General features: G+C 38.6%; 1 protein-coding gene across 12 annotated transcripts in view; it reads right to left on the minus strand.

Annotated features, from left to right (window-relative positions):
• Positions 1-150: 150 nt before the first annotated feature.
• The window catches only part of tenm1 (teneurin transmembrane protein 1), a 211,156-nt gene continuing 191,226 nt past the window's right edge, over positions 151-20,080 (minus strand). For 10 of the 12 annotated variants that reach the window (XM_058775128.1, XM_058775129.1, XM_058775137.1 and 7 more), the window contains 8 exons: positions 13,081-13,253; positions 11,878-12,137; positions 8,937-9,227; positions 8,104-8,494; positions 5,732-6,952; positions 3,586-3,728; positions 2,307-3,064; positions 151-2,054 (listed from right to left, as the gene is read on the minus strand). In XM_058775128.1, coding sequence (XP_058631111.1) covers positions 1,982-2,054; positions 2,307-3,064; positions 3,586-3,728; positions 5,732-6,952; positions 8,104-8,494; positions 8,937-9,227; positions 11,878-12,137; positions 13,081-13,253 — 3,310 coding nt within the window. In that variant the 3' untranslated portion in view covers positions 151-1,981. Of the gene's footprint in view, positions 3,065-3,585; positions 3,729-5,731; positions 6,953-8,103; positions 8,495-8,936; positions 9,228-11,877; positions 12,138-13,080; positions 13,254-20,080 lie in introns of all 12 variants that reach the window. The other 2 variants (XM_058775136.1, XM_058775138.1) reach the window with 2 other exon arrangements.

A 20,080-nucleotide genomic window follows, 5' to 3' on the forward strand; every position in this document is an offset into this window, starting at 1 on the left:
TCATTTTTCCTTTTCTTTCCAAAAATATTAGCAGAAGAATGCTTTATGGTTCTTTAAACTGATATAAAAAATGATTTCCTCCAGAGTTTGAATGCTCTGTCGGTTTGAGAAACAAACGAAAAAGTGCAAATAATACATATAAAGGAAATCACAAGTGCTTCAGCTGTCATTGCGCAAATACTCGCACACAGAAGAAAGGGTTACATTTGCGGTTTTATTTATAAAAGGCCACTGCCCAAAGTACTTTGTTTTTAAATAGGCATGTTTAACAAACTGCATTAATTTGTGTACATAAAGCCTATCCGCCAAATATACACCACAGGAACTTGTTTGGCCAAGGAGAGGACACTGAAGTTTTTTAGTACTTGACTTTTGAGAGAGGAAGATGATTTGTTCATGAAAAAAAGTTACATATTCCTTTTTCACTTCAGCAATGATTGTGATTATGACAAAGATGCAAACTAAGACCAAAAGAAAAATATTTCCGCCACAATTTTTTTTCTTCGTGCAACATAATCGTACTTCGATTGAAATGAACATCTGCAAAATGTTGGAAACGTTACGTGCCTTCAGAGCACCTCTCACACGAATCTGTCCATATTTGCACACTCTAAAAATTCAGTCTAATGCATTTATCTCTTCACCTTATATTCAGTGCAAATATATATCTCAGATTAAGGTTACAAAGCTTGATGGTACAGCATATCCACAGAATTCACAAGAAAATACATTTACTCCTAATTCTCTTGAGTGTCATGTATAAATAGTCCAGTATCTATAAACAGTCTACAATAGTCCATTAATGATATACAAGTCCATATCAAGAGTCCTACACACAGAACGTCTACCCACAGTGCTGCAGACTTTAATAGTTTGGAAAAGACAAAAATACCGTTCTTCAGCAGGTGATTCTTTCATTTCCTTATGTATCTTCCTCCTCAGGCCTCCTACTAGTTTCGAGAGGGATCAGAAAAAAGGAAAAGGACCAGTTAAAGAACTGGAGAAATCCAAAAGGTTGGAGCTTTGACACTCGTTTAGAAACCGAAATGACCAACACGTGATGTGAGTTTCACATTAAGTGTACAGCAAAAGCGAAAGCAACAGAAAAGAGTGAAATCACATGAGAACAAATAAAAAAAGAGCAGCATATTAACTGTAAACTGGGACATGTTTATATCCTGGGGTCTGTTTACAAGAAGTCACCTCGCAAGCATATTAGCATTCACGATTTTTGGCTCCCGTAAGCCAAACCCCTCCCCGCCAAAAATAAATAAATAAATAAATAACAACTAAAATAAAATAATCCGAAAAAAAAAATAATTGCATATAACTAAGGCATGTGACGAATACTGAAGTTGAGTATGTACGATATGTCTAAGCCCGTTTCGTGTGATCGTTTCTAGCAGACCAGGAAGGCACAATTTCCACATACATAATATTTTTTTGATTTCTACATTTGGAAAAAAGAAGAAGAAAAAAAAAAAGAGTTTAACTGTACAGTTTTAGCAAAAAAGAACAAATTTGTCTTCCACAGCAGCGGCGTAATTCTCTCAGCTTCGTCAACACCGATTAAGCAGAAACAACACAAGATGGTGGTGAGCTCTTGCCAAGACTCCAAACACTGTGAATCTCTTGCAGCCCAGGGGTTAAGTTTTGTGACAGTTTTGAGTCAGATACTTCTCAAGGACTCCAGAAAGCTGTTGCAATATGACAGTTCTTAGAGCTCTGTTGAAATGTCGGGTCATTCGAACTTCCGAGGGCTCTGAAAGCCATCTACGTAAATCCTGGAATGCAGATCGACTGAAAATTTGGAGAGAAACGTTTAACAGAGCTCACAAGGAAACCCCTCAGGTTTGCAAGATTTAATGCCATAACCAGTTTGACTCGACATTCCCATAAAGTCGAATGATTACTGTACACGCTCAAGTGAGAGAATCAGCATGTGTAGAGATGAAGACTACTTAATGTATGCCAAGAACAGTCACAGGTGAATCGTTCTCTGCACCCTCCGATTGGCAAGCAAGGCTTGTTCTTGTGTAAGAACGGTTAAGCCACTGTAAAACAAGAAACACTTTCAACAAAATCTACCAAACCAAACCGAAAAACAGGAATCCGAACTTGCTAAGAGTGCATAAATGAATGCAAAATCAAAAACAATACCATCATTTGTCACATTTTAAAGGCAATAGAGTCTTTCTCGCTTCGTTTGGTTGGGGTTTTAGAAAAAGCTGAAGAGATATGTGGTAGCTCGGAGTGTATAAAGGGGCGTGTAGGCATGTAGAGGTGTGCTGAGGTGCCGCTGTTACCTGCGACCAGTTTCCACATGTCTGATCAGGTGAATGTTGAAGGGGCTGTCCGCTAGCTCAGGGTGTTGTTCAACAGGTAGAGCGTAGAACCCATCGTACCCTGTGACACGGCCCTCTGCAACCAGCTCATCCTTTTCTTTCTCAGTCCATGGCAAACTTCCGCCCTCCCCCTCCAGGACCCTCTTCTGCTCCCACAGCCACGCCCCCTGCACAGCTCGTATTCGTGCCGCCTCTAGAATGCGCGTGCGCTCTTCTTCCGGCGTTGCGCCATAACGAATGTTAAAGCTAAGCGCCCCCTGCTGGAGCACGATATCAGCGAATCGCCGCATTTCCCCTCCGACCATAGCACTTATCTGGGATACCGAGACATTCACGCCGTTCTCTAACACTCTGACTCCGCCTCCGGCTCCGCCCCCAGCCACTCCCAGATCTGCCTCCAGCGGGCCGGACTTGGTGAAATAGTGTGCGTCACGCCCCTCCACGGTGAAATGGAGGCCACGCAGGTATATAGCACCATTCAGTACGGCCGCCACGCGACGGCTGTCCTCACTCGCCACTCCGATTATCTCGGTCGCCACCACTCCATCACGGATGGCGAATTTTACACCTTTGCCAAAGATTGAAGAAAGGGCAGAGAAAATTGGCCTGCGGCCTTGGTGACCTCCGATTTTCCCATTGGCTGGCGTCATGGGGAGGCGATCCAATGAAATGAAGTTTTTCAAGTGCTTCTGAAGGTCACACTGGATGCCGAGTACAATCTGAGGTGAGGGGAGATATTGTGAAATTGTTACCATGAGTGTTGTTTGATACACTAAATTAACTCTTAAAGGAATAGTCATTATCAAATTTATCAAAAAATGAGCCAGTGCCACTGAACTGAGTCGGCGATTTGAACCAGAAAAATTAATTTGGGAACATTTCATTCAGGTTTTGTGACCTGAATCAATCATTTAATTAAAAAGATTTGATTTATGAAGTGTGATTTGTTCAACAATCTGACATTGCCGACACTTTCATGAATGTGTCAAGAAGACGTCTATCATATGGCTTCAGAAGAGTTGGAAGATAAAGCATAAGCATAATATATAGCATAATACTTTTAAGACACTTTTATTTTGTTTTTTGGTCATATTGGAACTTGACAGTCCTAACTCCTTTTAACAAATGATGACAAATAATTTTTAAGAAAACAATATCTTTAAGACTAGACTAAAAAAGACCAAAATTCTGAATAATTGTGTTGGCAATAAATAGCATGCTGTGGGAGACCTCAGCTCACCTTGCTGGTATCCCAGGTTTGTGTGCGGATCTGTGTGGCCATCATCTCATACGTTTGCTCTGTGTTCTCCACCTTTGGTTTGGGGAACCCTGGAACCACATTATGAAGCTGGAACCCAAAGAGCTGCAGCCAGCTACTGATATCTGCACAGAAACAGATACAAAAATGTTGGTTACACTTTACTTGAAGGGGTGCGCATAAGACCGACATGACACCTTCATAATCATGACATGACATGTCATGAATATGAAGGTTTTTTATTCATGTTTATGACAACTGTCATTAAATGTCATTCACTCAGTTAATGCAAAGATGACATTGTTTGAGATTTCTTTGTTATGGGCTAGGGTTAGGGGTAAGGGTAGGGGTAGGGGTAGGTCAAATAATGTCATCTTTGCATTAAAAATGACATAACTGAGCGAATGACACTTAATGACAGTTGTCATAAACATGCATAAAACCTTCTTCATATTCATGACACATGTGTCATGTCATGATTATGAAGGTGTCATGTCAGTCTTATGCACACCCCTTCAAGTAAAGTGTTTCCAAAATGTTATTATGAAAGCCTTAAGGTTTCAAGTTCAGTTTTAAATTTACTGGTCATGGTAAACAACTACACAAATAACTATTCTGCTCATGTGAATGCAATGTCTCAGAAAACAGTGAATTACATAAAAGAAAAGAACAGAAAACACAGAAAGGTTTGAGAGTGACAACTGCATTTAATGCAGTGTGACTGTGATCAAAAACATTTAGCATGAGTCCCCTGGATTCAGTGAGACTGTGTGATATATGGAACACATTGACATATTAAACAAATCTTTTTGTTTCGTGGCTCATTTTGCAGTCAACAGTACACAAGTAATTTAACAGTTAAAAAGAGCAGGGCCTCTCTAAAATGGAATTGACCCTGGGTTATGGAGATCTTGGTGTAATGCCAGCGTAGCCTTCGAACAAGACACTTGACCCTTGTTAGCTTGAGGGAGACTGTCCTAGTAATTAGTCTACAGCAAGTTGTTCGGCTCTAACTAATGAATCTCAGCTCTGCCATGTGCTATTTCTCTGCTGTTCATTTTACCTTAGGGAAATGTCACTGGCATAAAAGCACAATCACAGCTCACAAAGCCAAACCAAAAGCATGACATTTGTTTCACCTGACTGACTGTCGCTCCCCCTACTTCTAATTTCTACACAAACTACAAGTGAGTCTGTTGGACACTCCAAATTGAAGTGTGTAGCCAGTTAGGGAAAAGATTCCCTGAAGATCTTTATTTTGTTTTATGTTAAAGCTAACTTAAGCATAGTAAGCCTATTAAATACATTTATAATTAAAGGGATAGTTCACCCAAAAATGAAAATTCAGTCATTAATTACTCACCCTCATGTCGTTCCAAACTCGTAAAATCTTCATTCATCTTCGGAACACAAATTAAGATACTTTGATAAAATCCGAGAGCTTTCTGACCCTAGATAGCCAGCAACGCAACTACCACATTCAAGGCCAAGAAAGGTTGTAAGGACATCGTTAAAATAGTCCATGTGACATCAGTGGTTCAACCATAATATGAAGCTACGAGAATACTTTTTGTGTGCAAAGAAAACAAAAACAATGATTTTATTCAACAATTTCTTCTCTTCTGTGTCAGAATTTGCAGTGCGTTCACGGTAGTACCACAACATGTGTGTGCATTTCTCTGTTTGCAAACAAACCACAGTCCATCTGGGTTCTGCGTCAGAATGCCGGCTCTTGCATCAGCAGCATCACACGCATCGTGGTACACTCCGGAACACACAGCTCAGACTAACCCGGAAGAGAAGATTTGATGAATAAAGTTATTTTTGTTTTCTTTGACCACAAAAAAATATTTTTTGTAGGTTCATAAAATTAAGTTTGAAGCACTGATGTCACATGGACTATTTTACTGATGTCCGTACTACCTTTCTGGACCTTGATTGTGGTAGGATTCTTGCTGTCTATGGGAGGATCAGAAAGCTCTCAGATTTCATCAAAAATATCTTAATTTGTGTTCTGAAGATGAACGAAAGTCTTATGCGTTTGGAACGACATGAGAGTGAGTAATTAATGACAGAATTGTCATTTTTGGGTGATCTATCCCTTTAATGGTCACAAAACAAAACTTACCAGTTGTGAACTTGGTTACATCCTGTAGCTCTCCCAGAGGATAGTTGTTCCTAAATGCATACAAATTAAATGGTTTGGGATTCACACTCAGCTCCGCCCACAATTCGTGATTGGGCGTCGTCCATCTTCCAGCTACCACGTCATAGTCACGTCGACCGAGATGCACCAACCGTGTGAAAGAGTCATAAAGGCCACCCTGAAATCCGAAGACGAGTGGAAAGGTGGGATTGGAATCTCTGTAAACGTCTCCGTAGGGTGTGTACCGAATTTCCTTCACCACATGGCCACGGCTACTGAAAATTGCAAGAGGAGTTCCGGCATTGTCACATGCTATGTAGAATTCTTCGCCGCTGCTCATCTCCATTGCGATGAGGTGTCCCTGAAGGTCGTAATAGAGGGAGGTGATCTCTGAACTACTGTGGTTGTATAGGTGCGTCACCCGTGTCGGTTCCATAAGATCAGCGTAGAAGAACTGCAGCTGTGATCCATCACTGTTGCGGCTGGCCACTCTCCTCCCGAGCCCATCATAACGGTACCACACCCTCTGTCCGCTGTCCCGGTCGTAGGCGCCCAAAAGAAGTCCATTCGAACCATAATCAAAGAGTAGGTTACCTCGTAGGCGCAAGAACCCATCCTCATCTGTCCGGTACTGGATCTCTCCAAGGCGTGTGATCCGGTCACGGAGATCGTAGCGTAGCGGTGTCAAACGCGCACTGTTACCGTGACTCAGTAAGTTGATGTTTCCGTTTAGGTCGTAGCTGTAACGCCACTGTGGCCGGTCGTTTATGGCGACTGTTTGCAACTGCCCATCCGCATCATACTCGTACGCATACCGCGTGATGTTGTTGTCCACGCCGATGCGAATATCGCAATTTGTGACGCGTCCCATGCTGTCGTACTGCAGCGTCATCCAGTAGGCGATGGCCTTCAGAATCTCGTACTGAACCTCGATCACTTGCCCGTCTGGGTTGAAGATTTTAGTGTGCTTCATTGCATGTGTGGTGATGACCTGGTTCAGGTCGTAGTTGATGACGCTGAACTTTCCAAACTGCTCGATTCGTCCCGACACGTCCACGTAGCGGTAGAGGTCAATCGGAAGTGGCGTTTCGTTGATCATCGCCTGCATGCTGGTGACCCTGAAGTTGTTGTAGCTGTAGTCGAAGCGAGCATTTACCAGTCCTTCTTCACTGAAACGATATATTTGTCTACTCACCAGAGGACCTGAATCCGAGAAACAGAGAGAGAATGAGAAGTTAGCAGAGAGCCACAGAGGTGAGGTAAAACATGAGCCAGCTTTGCCACAGCGTGAGATAGAATGAACTCTCCCACTGTCAGACGACTGATTGTGATTCAAAGCGCTTTTAGATCAGCCAAGCAGGAGGCGAGTGCAAGCAAAGTGACAAAAGGAAGATTAAATGTCAGCCTGTATGTTTATTGGTGCAAGAGTATAACCTGTTTACCTGTCCAACCTCTCACCCATCTTACTTGTCTCTCTGTCTCATGGGATTATCACCTCACCTGTTTATTTGTGCAAAGATGCCATGGTGCTACCTGTCTCTCTGCTAAATGATCTAACCATTTCGCCTAGTTACTAGCTATAGCAAAACTTGTTAAACATGTGGAAAAAATTTAATTACCTGGCTTTCTGTCAATTAGCGCTGACAGTATGTATAATGTGATGGCAGAAATGTGTCAGCCGGTAAAGATAGTACTATACTATTTACACTGTGGCAGATATCTTTGCGTAGCTAATAGTGTATGTCCTTTTTAATGTATTTAAACCAAAAAGAGCACCACATTGTTATTAAAATAGAAACCACTTTTTGTTGAATTTACAGCAAAAATAATTATAGCATGACTAAGAATGGGAATTGTAAAGAATTCAATGATTACAGCTTCAATAATTCTTTTGGGAAAGAAATATTTTGAGTAAAATTGTAATTCCATTAACCATATGATAGTATCATGTTAATTAAAACTAAACACCCGGCCAGTTTGATTCACTAAAACAGAATCAACTCATTAAAGTCATTTGTTTAGGAAACAAACTACATTGACTGTTCTGGATGTTATTAATTCATTAAATTAATTAACTAACTAAATTAATTATCGACCCAAAGTAGTCTTTGGTTGGTAACATTTGTGTAAGTTTTTGATTAAAAACAACAACAACAACAACAAAAAAGAGGCATTGATACTGACATTGGTTAAAAATCATTTGTCAGACAATAAGAATAAGGAGCAGTTATCGGTTTCCAACTCTCATGATATACCATAATATAAAATTCCTCACACTGTGATACAAGATTTTGGTCACACCGCCCACCCAGCTGTCAAAGTGTCTGTCAGATGACATTGTCAAAGTGTTGTACCTGTCTGTCTGTAGCGGATGGTGCAAACGAATCCTTCATGCATCAGGTGGATGGTTTTAACAGCACCTGTTGCCTCGTCGTAGGTGAAGGTAACAAGTGTTGAGTCATAGAGGATCTCAGCCAGCCGGGCCACTCGGCTGTATTTGTAGATCACATGCCTGCCTGTGCCCAGGTACAGACTCTGGAGCAGACGCCCATCGTGGGCGTAGTCCTGTGTGAAGCTGGAAGTGGGCGAGTCGGGTGGGGTGTAGGTGTTTCGGTAGTAGCCCACAGATAGAGAGGTCTGAAGGCTGTGTCTCACCATGCTGGGGAGGGTGACCGACAGCAGACAGTCTGTCTGATCGTACTCGAACGTATAGCGGCGCTGACTGTGTAACAACAGCTGGACAGACTGAGAGAAGAAGAACCAGGGAAAAAAAGACAGAGAGAGACCATTTAGATTATATTTAAATGTACCAGTTGGCAGGTGAATCTCTTAAAAAACATGTCACATTAAACCCCAAAATCAAAAGAACACATTCTAGAAAAAAGTCAAACAAAATCAAATTTTATTTTGCTTAAAAATAGAAAATCTCATAAAGCATCTGTAAAATGTTCATTTTCAATTAAATAAATAAATAAATAGATGAATGAATACAATTAATAATACTAATTAAAAACTAAATAAAACAATTTATGTTTCAATTAGAATGCAAAAGAAAAGAAAAATGAATAAATGAATGAAAGAATAAACAAACAAACAAGTTATGATTTCTTTTATCCAATGTTTTTGACAGGTTTTTTTGAGATTCACACAGGCGTAGTTGCAGCTCTCACACACATGCAGTACACACCTTCTCCAGAAAAGTGTAGCTCCAGATTTTTCCATTGGCCCAGGTCCGTGTGATGATGCGTCCGTTATCGTAGTCTCTGCGCTCGGTCCAGTTGCCTCTCTGTATGCTGGTGACCAGACCTTCGCTCGAGTACGTTACTCGCACCTGATTGTATTTACTGGGAGACCAGAGCACAGGCCTGCCCTTGTCATCGTACTGAACCCGCAGGGTAAACTTGCGATGGTCATCGTATATCTTCCCGACCCGACTCTCTTGACTGTAATCTATGGACAACACATTCCTGTTGTGAGCCTAAGCCAGAGAAGGGGATGAGAAAGAAGGCAAAACTTATGATCTTATTATATTAGAGTACACAGAAACATGTGTGCAATAAAACTGGCTATAAAAGAAGAAAATTTCTTTCTCAGGGGCACAGAGGGAGACAGGGTTGCTGTTACAGCCAACGTTATTCAGCAGATACATCAATGAATTGACAACGAGTCTGGAACAGTTTGAAGCTCCTGATTTCACTCTGTGATTCCGAGATCAAATTCCAGCTCTATGCAGATGAATCGCTTCGGCCGTCTCCCACTGAAAGAGGCTACCGCAGAGTCTGGACCTTCAAGAAGATTTTGCTCCCATAAAAAGATAATGTCCCATAGAGATATCTGTTAGAATTTGGCTGAATATATTAGAATAAGTAATTGAGCCGGCTGCCCTTTATGGCAGCGAGGTGTGGCGTCCACTAACAAATTAGAAATTAGGCAAATGGGAAAAACATCCAACTGAGACCTTGCATGTAATATTCGGTAAAAAATATCTTAAAAGTAAATGGGAACACCACAAGTAACACATGCGGGGAGGAATTAGGCCAATAACATTAATTCAGTGATCCCCATATCATTATAAAATCCTGCAATGAGACGAGTTGAGTAAAGAAAACAGAACCCTCGCTGAGCTGGTCCTGAGCTTTAAAATTAATTGTACTAACATACACATGCCCCCTGCGACCAGAGTAATTCTGAGCCTAATTAGAATAAACCAAATTACAAACATAAGCAAAACATGGTTATATGACATTTGGAAACCCAAACAAAAGTAAAATGCAATGCTGTCTGGCCCTAAAAATACTGCACTATGGCAGACTTTTTGTGCTGCCTTCAATCCAACTAGCATAGTCAGAACTTCCAACTTCTTGAAGCTGGACTTCCAACTTGGAATAATCCACATCTGACTTTGAAAGAAATAAAGCACTGTCCACTGTGTCAGAAATATATACAGTATATATATATATATATATAAAAATATAAAACACCTCAGGTCAGGTTCAAGCAGCACATTGTGTCTTAGCCTGTCACTATATGAGGGACAGTGAGAAAATTACATTGTCTCCTTTTGTCTTTCTTTCACATGAATCTACTTGTAGATTTTTTAGTTACTTTTTAGATGCTTTTAGCTTTTCTAATTTATTATATCAGCTATCAGCAATCAACTACTGTTACAAACACTCTAACTGTTTCTCTATAATTTAAAACAATTAAATATATACTGTACCATCTTAGGAAATTAGGAATTCTATACAGCATAAATATTTCTATTTACAATGAATGCTGTTTTTCTAAACGTTCTATTCATCAAAGAATCCTGAAAAAGATGCATTACAGTCTCCACAAAAATGTATAATGATAATAAATGTTTCTTGAGCACCAAATCAGCATATTTGAATGATTTCTGTAGGATCAGGTGACACTATAGACTGGAATACTGATGCTGAAAAGCTTTGCCATCTCAGGAATAAATGATATTTTAAAATGGAATTCAAATAGAAAAAAGTTATTTTAAATCACAATAATATTTAACGTTTTAATGTTTTTTTAATGTAATTGTTATTTGTAGTGCCTATAAAGCACACTAATACTGAATCTGCAACCAAGAAGTGAAACTGAACAGAGAAAGAGTGAATATTAGAAAGAATGAAATAGAGAAGAGAAAGATTTATGGAACTTATTTGAAGGGGAAGTTGGAACAGTGTGTGAAATGCAGGGTATAAGGCTGTGCAGTGCCTGTAATAGGGTGTATATTAGAGAGTGTAGGTTAGAGTCTGTTTCTTCGATCTGAACTACACCAAAGTCCCTTTAAGGAAAGTCAGTTAACTCTGCGGCCATCTTGGCAACATCCTGGGCAGGTATTAGTAGTCAGGAAAGTAAACTTGAATAGGGAAAGATCAAAAGACAAAACTATTTTTCAAGCTTAAGTTTCAATAACATGTCAAATCACCAATAAAATAAATATCCAGTTTGACTTCTGTCAGAGCTTCCCCTTGCCATTTTAGGTAGAAAACGTACACGTAAAATCAAATAAATAAAGTTTGCTTTAATGTAGAGTATCAAACAAAATAACACAATGGTGTTAATTAAAGCTCAGTGTAGCACCATTATGAGAGGCAGAGGTAAGATTAGTACTCTTCATTTAGAATGACCCAGGTTCAATTCCAAGCAGGAATAAATAAATTTATCTTTTTAATAAATTAAGATAGAACAATACTGTGGCAGTAGTAGAATAACGGGAGTCGGGATCTCATTTGGTTCCATTTGAGTTGACTTGACCTCAGTGATTAATGCTGCATTTGCTGTGACAGCTCCACTTGAATCTAATCACGTGCTAACTACGACTGTTAACATAACCTAAAAAACCCAACTGTTCAGCACAAAGGTGAACACAAAATAATGACTGCATTTTAAAATAAGAGCAATCCTAAATTAACAAGGATTTCTAATTTTACTCTCTCGTTCCGTAAACATCTCACAAAACTATGTATGATACACTTGGGCATCTTAGGAAATTTCAGATGGAAAATCATACTGTGCTCCTGTGCATGACATGCTATACCTTGGTCACCCTACCCAGAAAACACATTATTCTCAGTCTGCATTCATATGCTGCGTGTGTGTCTGTGTATTACCCTCAGTCTCCGTTCATATGCTGTGTAATTCCCTTTGGCCTGTTCGCGTCTCTGTCTCCACTCTATCAGGCTGTGAGCTGGTTCCCCCGGCAACGTGATGTTGCACCTTCCGACTGTGGGATGGACGAGGCCTGCCGATGCTCCTGGCAGCAGCCCGGATGACACAGTTGGTTCAGTACTGAGATTAACGTCCATCCCACTGGCATACGTCACCCACAGAGAGCCGTCATCTCTAACGCCGTACACACTAACAGAGTGAGCTGGAAAGAAACAAACAGCTTCATAAGATTTAAATGCACTATATTTATTACGTGAAATTAGGATTGGGCAAAATATGGCCAAAATCTTAAATCACGATACGAGTAATTTTATTTCACAGAAACTATATATAACAGAATAGAGTTATTTTTGCTTTAAATAAGGACTTTATGATACCAACATTTTTGATAGCATAGAAATGTTATCATTCTTGTCACCAGTGTCAATATCACAAAAAACTAGCCTAAATCAAGCTCAGTGAGCGATTAAATAAGAATAAGAAACTAATTACAAGCAATAAGACAAAAGAAAAAAGAAAGAAATAAAAAATGGTACATACATTGTATAAACTAATCAAATGTATAAAACACTGCATATTCTTCACTGTGTAAATTAAATATATATATTTCTTCTTATTAAAGTTACAAAAGTGATTTAGTCAAGAGCAGTGAGAGATTTTCTCTCTTTTGTTGTTTGATTAGCATGAATGACAGACAACAGGAATATTAGACTGCTGTCACTTTAAGAGCTGCCCGGATCCAAAATACTGTTACACATGTGTCTCAGACAGTGCGCACATATAGCAAAATTAGTTATCTTTCACAGCTGATTGCATTTCAACAGTTTAAAATCACTTTTTAAACCTCAGTGCTTAAAAAACACATGCAAATGGTACTTTTTCATGACACGTTGTACTACAACGTCATGTGAGCGTGTAACCACGATAGAGACAATAGTCCAAAATCTCTACCTGTTGAAAAATTTCTACCGATTAATTGTGTCTACCAGTATATCGTCCAACCCTACATGAAATAATGACAGAATTTTTTTTTGTGAACTGTCCCTTTAAATGTGGCTGGAGTCTTCAAATACTTTTTGGGGCGAACTATATCTGACATTATGACAAAAACTAATCTGTAGATTCACACACATACACTCTCTCACCTTGTCGAAGTGTGTACATGGTGTTATCCGCAGAGTGGTTTGTAATTATAATAAAGTTTTCTCTGTTCGAGGCAGTGGCTTCCACTCTGACAGCTTTCTCCATGTTTCCATGGAAACTGCTGACCTCTCCAGTTGGCAAGGTCACGTTGATGAGGTGTCCGTCAGAGTTATACCTGCTCATAAACACACTTTCTGTTAGTTTGTGTGTGTGTGTGTGTCTGAAAGAGAAAGACTGTATTAAAGTTTAAATGAATGAGTGTAAATGCATGTACATGTAAGGGATTTAAAAGGGGTCATATCATGCATTTTTTATCATTTTATTTTCCCCTGACGACATCTGAAACTCTAGTCAAGGTTTTGTGTCATAATTTAGTTTTTAATGACAATTTTCCATTCTCTCCGTGACCCTTACAACAGCAGTAAACAGGCAGTTTTTTGCTGCCGTGCCTTTAAGACCTTTGTGTAAACGCCCTCTTCGCATGTGAAATGAGAAACAAGGCTTTGCTTCACTTAAATGCGGCCTGGGTTTGCTGTTGGGTCCAATATAGTTCATGCTGCTGAATTCTTCAATAACGGCCTCTTTGCAAAGACTGAATTACATTGTGACAGGATCATAAAACAATCCACTGAAATGTGCTGAACTGTGAAGGTGGAACTGAAATGATCAGAGACCTTGTTAAAAATAAACTTGAGTCACACTTTCCTGCAGTTACAATCTAAAGGATGTTTTTTATTGTTAGTTATTAGGGTTGTTCCGATTCCGATACTAGTATCGGAAATTCCACCGATACCACAAAAAAATCTGGCATCGGTATCGGCGAGTACTTGAATCCATGTACCGATCCAATACCATTCTTAAACAAGATCTATAGTTATGCGCGCTAGCTTTGCTTAACGCTGCAAAACGGAAATCAATTCTTCTTCGCTGCTCAGAATGCAAACACAGGAAGTTGTGCACAAGCAACCACTATTTAGAGCAGCAAAGAATAAATACAAACGTGGTAGCACATTGCCAGTAAATCACTCGCATATGCCACTAAATCTTCACCCTGGGCGACTAAATAGTGTATAATATTAGCCACTGGCTAATAAATGCTCAGATTATACTCGCCAGTGTGTGAGTTGGAGGCTATGTATAAGTTTAGCACAGATATATTTTGACTCGCTGAGCACTCTGACTGAGCACTTCAGAGTTTCACTCTCAGTCAAGCGATCTGGACTATTTTTCAATGCATCTGAATGAATGCGCAGCGCACCTGTATAGTTGTTATTCGATCTACGTCATCAATGTTCGCGGCGGCCATGTTGTTGACATAGAAACCACGGCAACTGTCAGTCTGTCAATTGACAAGCGAGGCAGCTTCGGTATTATCCATGGTATTATCGCTGTATTTTTTTTTAAACAGCGCGATGGTGTGTCGTGTAATACACGGCTGTTCTAACAGCAGCAATAAGAACCCCGGAGTTACCGTAAGCTCTAGTGTGAAGTGCACGACTCTCCGTCGCTTTGCTTTTTTCCTCACACGCAAGAGAGAGAGAGAGAGAGAGTCTTACATGTAGCGCGTCAATTCTGCTTGGTATGTAAACGATATTCTTTGTTGTATTTTCCTGTAAGAATAACGGAGTTCCTTTTGAATTCTTCAACTTTTAAGAACTGCCGGGTTCTCCGGTAGTAGGCGGGGCTAATGCGTAAGCGACAATCTCATTGGCTGGTGCTCACCTATAATCGTCCCTGGTTTGATTTCAGCAAATCAGTTCAAGCGAACGCAGACAACGTGATTAATATTCATGAACCCAGCAGCTCGTTAATCCTTAGTGCGTTTTATATTGTTCTTAGTAGAATTCATAGTATGATTATTATCTTATCAGTATTATTGATAGTTCCCCCCCCATTTTTTAGAGAAACACTGAATGACCAAAAAAGCACCACCACCAGTTCAGTTAAAATGACTGTATTCATAGTTAGCAAGTTTTAATTCTAATTGCTTAAGTTATATCATTAAATAATACTCGATTATCATAATACATTTATAATGCTTGACTGACTGATGTTAAGAGTGTACTTTTAGATATTTAAATAGATGTGCCATTTTCCAAACATTATATATTATATTTTTTTGTTTACTCGCCAGATTATCTATCTATCTCTATCTATGGTGAAGCACACCATAAAATAATTGTATCTCTTCATACAGGTCTAGTAGTACATACAGCTGTATAACCAGATACACACCCAGGTATCGGATCAGTACTCGGTATCGGCCGATACCCTGAGCCTAGGTATCGGAATCGGTATCGGGAAGGGAAAAAGGGTATCGGAACATCTCTATTAGTTATACACAAATTGGAACATCAGTATCTTTTTTTTTTTTAAGTGTCTACTTAGTGTGACTGTGCAGGTAAAAAAAAAAAAAATAAATAAATATAAGTATAATTAATTAAGTATAATTTAAATAAAGTATAATTAATGTACTCATGACATTCTGACACACTATACGTATGTTTTTATTTGTCTAGTTACATTTTATTTATTGTTAATATTTATGAAATCAATAAAGATAATGTAGAAAAAATTGATCTTTTTGGACTGAAAAGGAATTTTTGATGTGTTAAAGTTACAAGTCACTTACAAGCCAAATGATTAAGGAAATGTAAAATTTTCATGACATGATCACTACGGTAATGATTTAGGGTAAAACTTTATTTTAGGGTGACCTTGTTACACATTACATGTACTTGCTATTATACGAACAATAAATTATGCAAGTAACCCTAAGTCAAACCCTAACACCACTAACCATATAGTAAGTACATGTAGTTAATTAATATTACTCAGTACTTAAATGTACAATTACACTGTAACAAGGAAATAGTGTAACCCACTTCTCCATTAACTAGCTGCTAATTAGCATGCCTATTATTAACATATTGGCTGTTTATTAGTGGCCTTCTTATAAAGCACATATTCTACATCTCTAATCCTACCCAATACCTAAACTTAACAAATACCTTATTAACTATTAATAAGCAGAAAATTAGGAGTTTATTGAGTCAAAAGTCATAGTTAATTGTTTGTCAACAGCGAGAATTGGACCTTAAAATAAAGTCTGATCATCATTTCAAATGCAGTAGTTTTGTGAGGAGCTTCTTTATCTAATCCTGATTCCTGTCAATCATAATGTAAATGTATACACAAACAGTGGATTATCTCACTGCTGTGACAATTCTCCAGCATCCCACCAACCCTGAACTCCACCTCTACCTCTATTCATTCATTAGTAACTTCATTATTAAGTAGTCCGAGGGTTCTTAAGAGCTTTATTCAAGTCTCAGGCTGCAGTCCTGTCTTTGACAGCAAGCCAAATCTGTTTACCTTCATTATACGCAGGGATTAGTGAACTCATGAACACTGTGCTAAGCACACAGGACACAGTCCTATCCAACCGTAGTTTCCTTTGATGGACTTTTTACTTTGTCTACATTTGAAAGAAAGTAAAGTCTGAAATCACCTACAAACACGGCAGCTTAAACAGCTTATTTAATACACTAAATGTCGAAATGAAAATTACATAAAGGTTACGACAGAAAATATCATTAAGTCAGTCTAAAAGTCAATGCAAAATGACAGAAAGAAAAACATGTGGGGTGTGAGATACATTATAAAGGTGAATGTGAAAATCCGCTGATGCGCCACAGAGGAACAGATGACTTGACATTTGAATCTGTGTGGACAGCGAGTCATGTGATATAACGAGTGGGTGAAATCGTTCTGACATGTTTCATTTCTCTTTTTCTCCATTTCTAGAGTAGTTTTTAGAAGTAAACAGCTCCAGCTCGTCTTCACTGCCCCTAATTTATTTATGCCTTATCAATGTCAATGCCAATTTATTTCATATACTTGCGTCTGGCCACCCACACCGATGTATAAGAATAAAAGCTTTTCATTTGATGAAGCTCTTGAGCTTTCAAAGGCCTGCAGTTTAGATCAAGAGACATCAGCCGCCGTGTTCTCCTCTACTCAAAATGTTGAGTCTGCCTGAAATGCCGGTTTCTTCCTCATCTACTTAAACATCTTAGGGCCTTCTTCCTTCCTTTCCTTGCTCACTGGGGGGTTGTAAGCCACTATTTTTCTTCTTTATTTTTCTATTTTCTCTAAAGCTGCTTTGGAACAATGTGTATCGCAAAAAGCGCTATACAAATAAACCTGATTTGAAAAGGGACTAAATGGATTGACTGTGCAGGGATAAGCACCTAATCCACATGGTTTACCATACTGGATTCTCATTAAAACTCTACTGTAATCTTGTTCTAAAACTATATTTCTGCATTTTCTGAAGAAAATACGAGCGGAGCGGTTACTATGCGGTTGCTAAGGTGTTCTGAGTGGTAGGAGAAACAGTGATAGTGATGCTCACCTTAGCAAGCACAACTAATATGGCTATGTGTCAAAAATTAATGAGCTGCCTACCTAGACGCATTTTTGGGCATCATAGGTGCATTTGAACATTTGAATCGATCATTCGAACGCCTTCGTCTCGCCTCACTGGTTGCCAGAAGCTTTCACCAAGACACTAATGCATGCATATTGAGCAGCCTCTCACTTTCGCAAATCAAATCAACGGGCACAAAATCACTTTCCCGAAATTTCACTATTCCTCAATGGTGGAATGATCTTCTGAACTCCCTCAAGTTCCTCGGCACATTCAAAAATGTCTGTATTAGGGGTCTCAAACTCAAAATGATTTTCAGGTGGAGGGCCAGCTGTAAGTGTTTTTACAACCATATAATCTTAGTAGAGATATTCATCTTTTCCTTACACCTAGATGTGCATGTTTAGTTGACTAATGATGCCTGAGATTGTATTCCTGCAATTTTCTGTTTACAGATCAGTCAGGTACAATAACTGGCCCATTAAAAGACCAGAAACATCACAAGCTGGCTTTGATTTAGCATTTGACTCAATGCTATTTTTGCACTAACTCTTTTTAAAATTAAATAAATAAATAAATAATCTACTTGCTATTCTCACTTTGCTATTCTCGCTTTCATCTCTATTCTAGCTTGAATTTTTCTGAGCAATTCTAGAACTCTGAATTGCAGTACTTCTCATGCAATGATTCATTTTTGTTGTATTCCTCATTTGTAAATTAATTTGGATAATGGCTAAACGAACAACTCTAAAAGGTAAAACGCCTTTATAAAAAATGAAAATTCCCCAAAACAAAGTTTAGAAAGGCAGCTAGGTTTTGAGACACAGCCTATCTGATCAGAAGAATAATAATAAAAAAAAAGAAAACTTTTTATCTCAAGTCATTACTGCATGCATATCAGATCTAAGAAATTTCCCTGTACCAGGGGCGCTTGTTGACGAGTTTGCAACACCTACGTTGGCGCATATTCTGCTTTGAGGTATGTTTCTGAAATATTCAGTACTTATTACTTCTGGATGAGGGAACTGATCAAAGTCAACACACCATTTCCGCTAATTCCTTCGGTGTTGTGTGCAGAACAGAATGTTGCAACATAATTTAAATAAGCTTCCCCTCTGTTGCTGAATAAGCTACAGGCTTACAGAATTACATATCAACCCATTTAAAAATGATAAACAAATAGATTAACAAAAATTCTAACAAAAAATTTAATCAATCAACATTAGGTAATACATTTTCATAACAGTATCATGAACTAAAAAACTATCTTTTTACTTCTTTTATTATTTTAGGTTCATGTTAATTTTAACATTTCAGTAATGCAATATAATATATAATATAATATAATTGTATTTGTTCCAATTTTCTGTTTTGTTTCCTTTTTGCTTAATTAATAAATGCTGTTAAAATGTATTGTTTATTGTTAGTTCATGATACCTAATGCATTAAATAATATTAACGAATAGCAATTGTAAATTGTTATCACTCCAGAAATATTGCTTTCTGTTATTATCATGTGCAATTGTGTTTTAATTCTATTAATCATAATTAGTTAATGCAATTTTGCTAATATTAATATGTGGTAAACTAACAAAAGACAGAATTTTTACTGCATTTATTATTCCAGGTTAATGTTAATTTTATCACATATAATGCATTTAAATAAATTAATAATAACCTGTTTTAACACAGTAAATGTTGTTACAAATGGTTGCTTATTGTTAGATCATGATATCTAACGAATTAACTAATGTTAATATATAAAGAACTACCATTGCAAAAAATACTGCTTTCTGTTTACTGCTTGTGCTTTTGGCTATCATTAGGCTTCACAGGACATGTATTAAACCAAACTATGATTTTTGTGCTTCTCCCGCGAACCACAACGTTTGAGTATGCACTAGTATGCACCAGCAGGGGGCAGTGTCTCACAACAGACTGAACACAGGGAGCCAGGCATGTGATCTGCCTCAACACTACACCATGAGCTGCATGAAAACGTGTAGATGTGTGTGTATGTGTGTGTAAACACAGTGTGTGAAAGGTCACCGAGTTGATCAAACAAAAAGGAGAGAAAGAGAGAGAGGAAAAGAAGCCCCTGACATTTTCACACTAAATTAGAACTTGCAGCTCAGTCTCACAAATCCCTGAAAATGCCCATGCAAACAGTTTACACTCACACATACACACACACGCACGCGCACACACACTCGCAGGTACCCGGGCTCTTTCATAGTGAAATCAGAAGAGGATACAGAGTTCTTTTCTTTATTGGATAGATTAAGGCTGAGTGATTTTCATTGCAGCAGAAAAACACGCAGCTTGAGAAATCGAACTGCTGCACTCCTTCAAACGATCTCAGGTAACACTGTCGATCAGACTGTATTAGATTATTTTCCTTCTGATAAAGCGTGATTAGATTAGATGCAGGTAAAGATTAATCTATGCTGGGAGGGAATTTTGTTTTATATACAGTACAGCAGAAACTTGCTACTCTTCCTGCTAATAAAACAGCTTTAGACTATCAGAGTGTGCAAGTGAGGCTGTGTGGCAGCCGAAATAGACTCTAA

Source organism: Onychostoma macrolepis, chromosome 05 (assembly GCF_012432095.1).
Source record: "Onychostoma macrolepis isolate SWU-2019 chromosome 05, ASM1243209v1, whole genome shotgun sequence".
In the NCBI taxonomy this organism is placed as follows: Eukaryota; Metazoa; Chordata; class Actinopteri; order Cypriniformes; family Cyprinidae; genus Onychostoma; species Onychostoma macrolepis.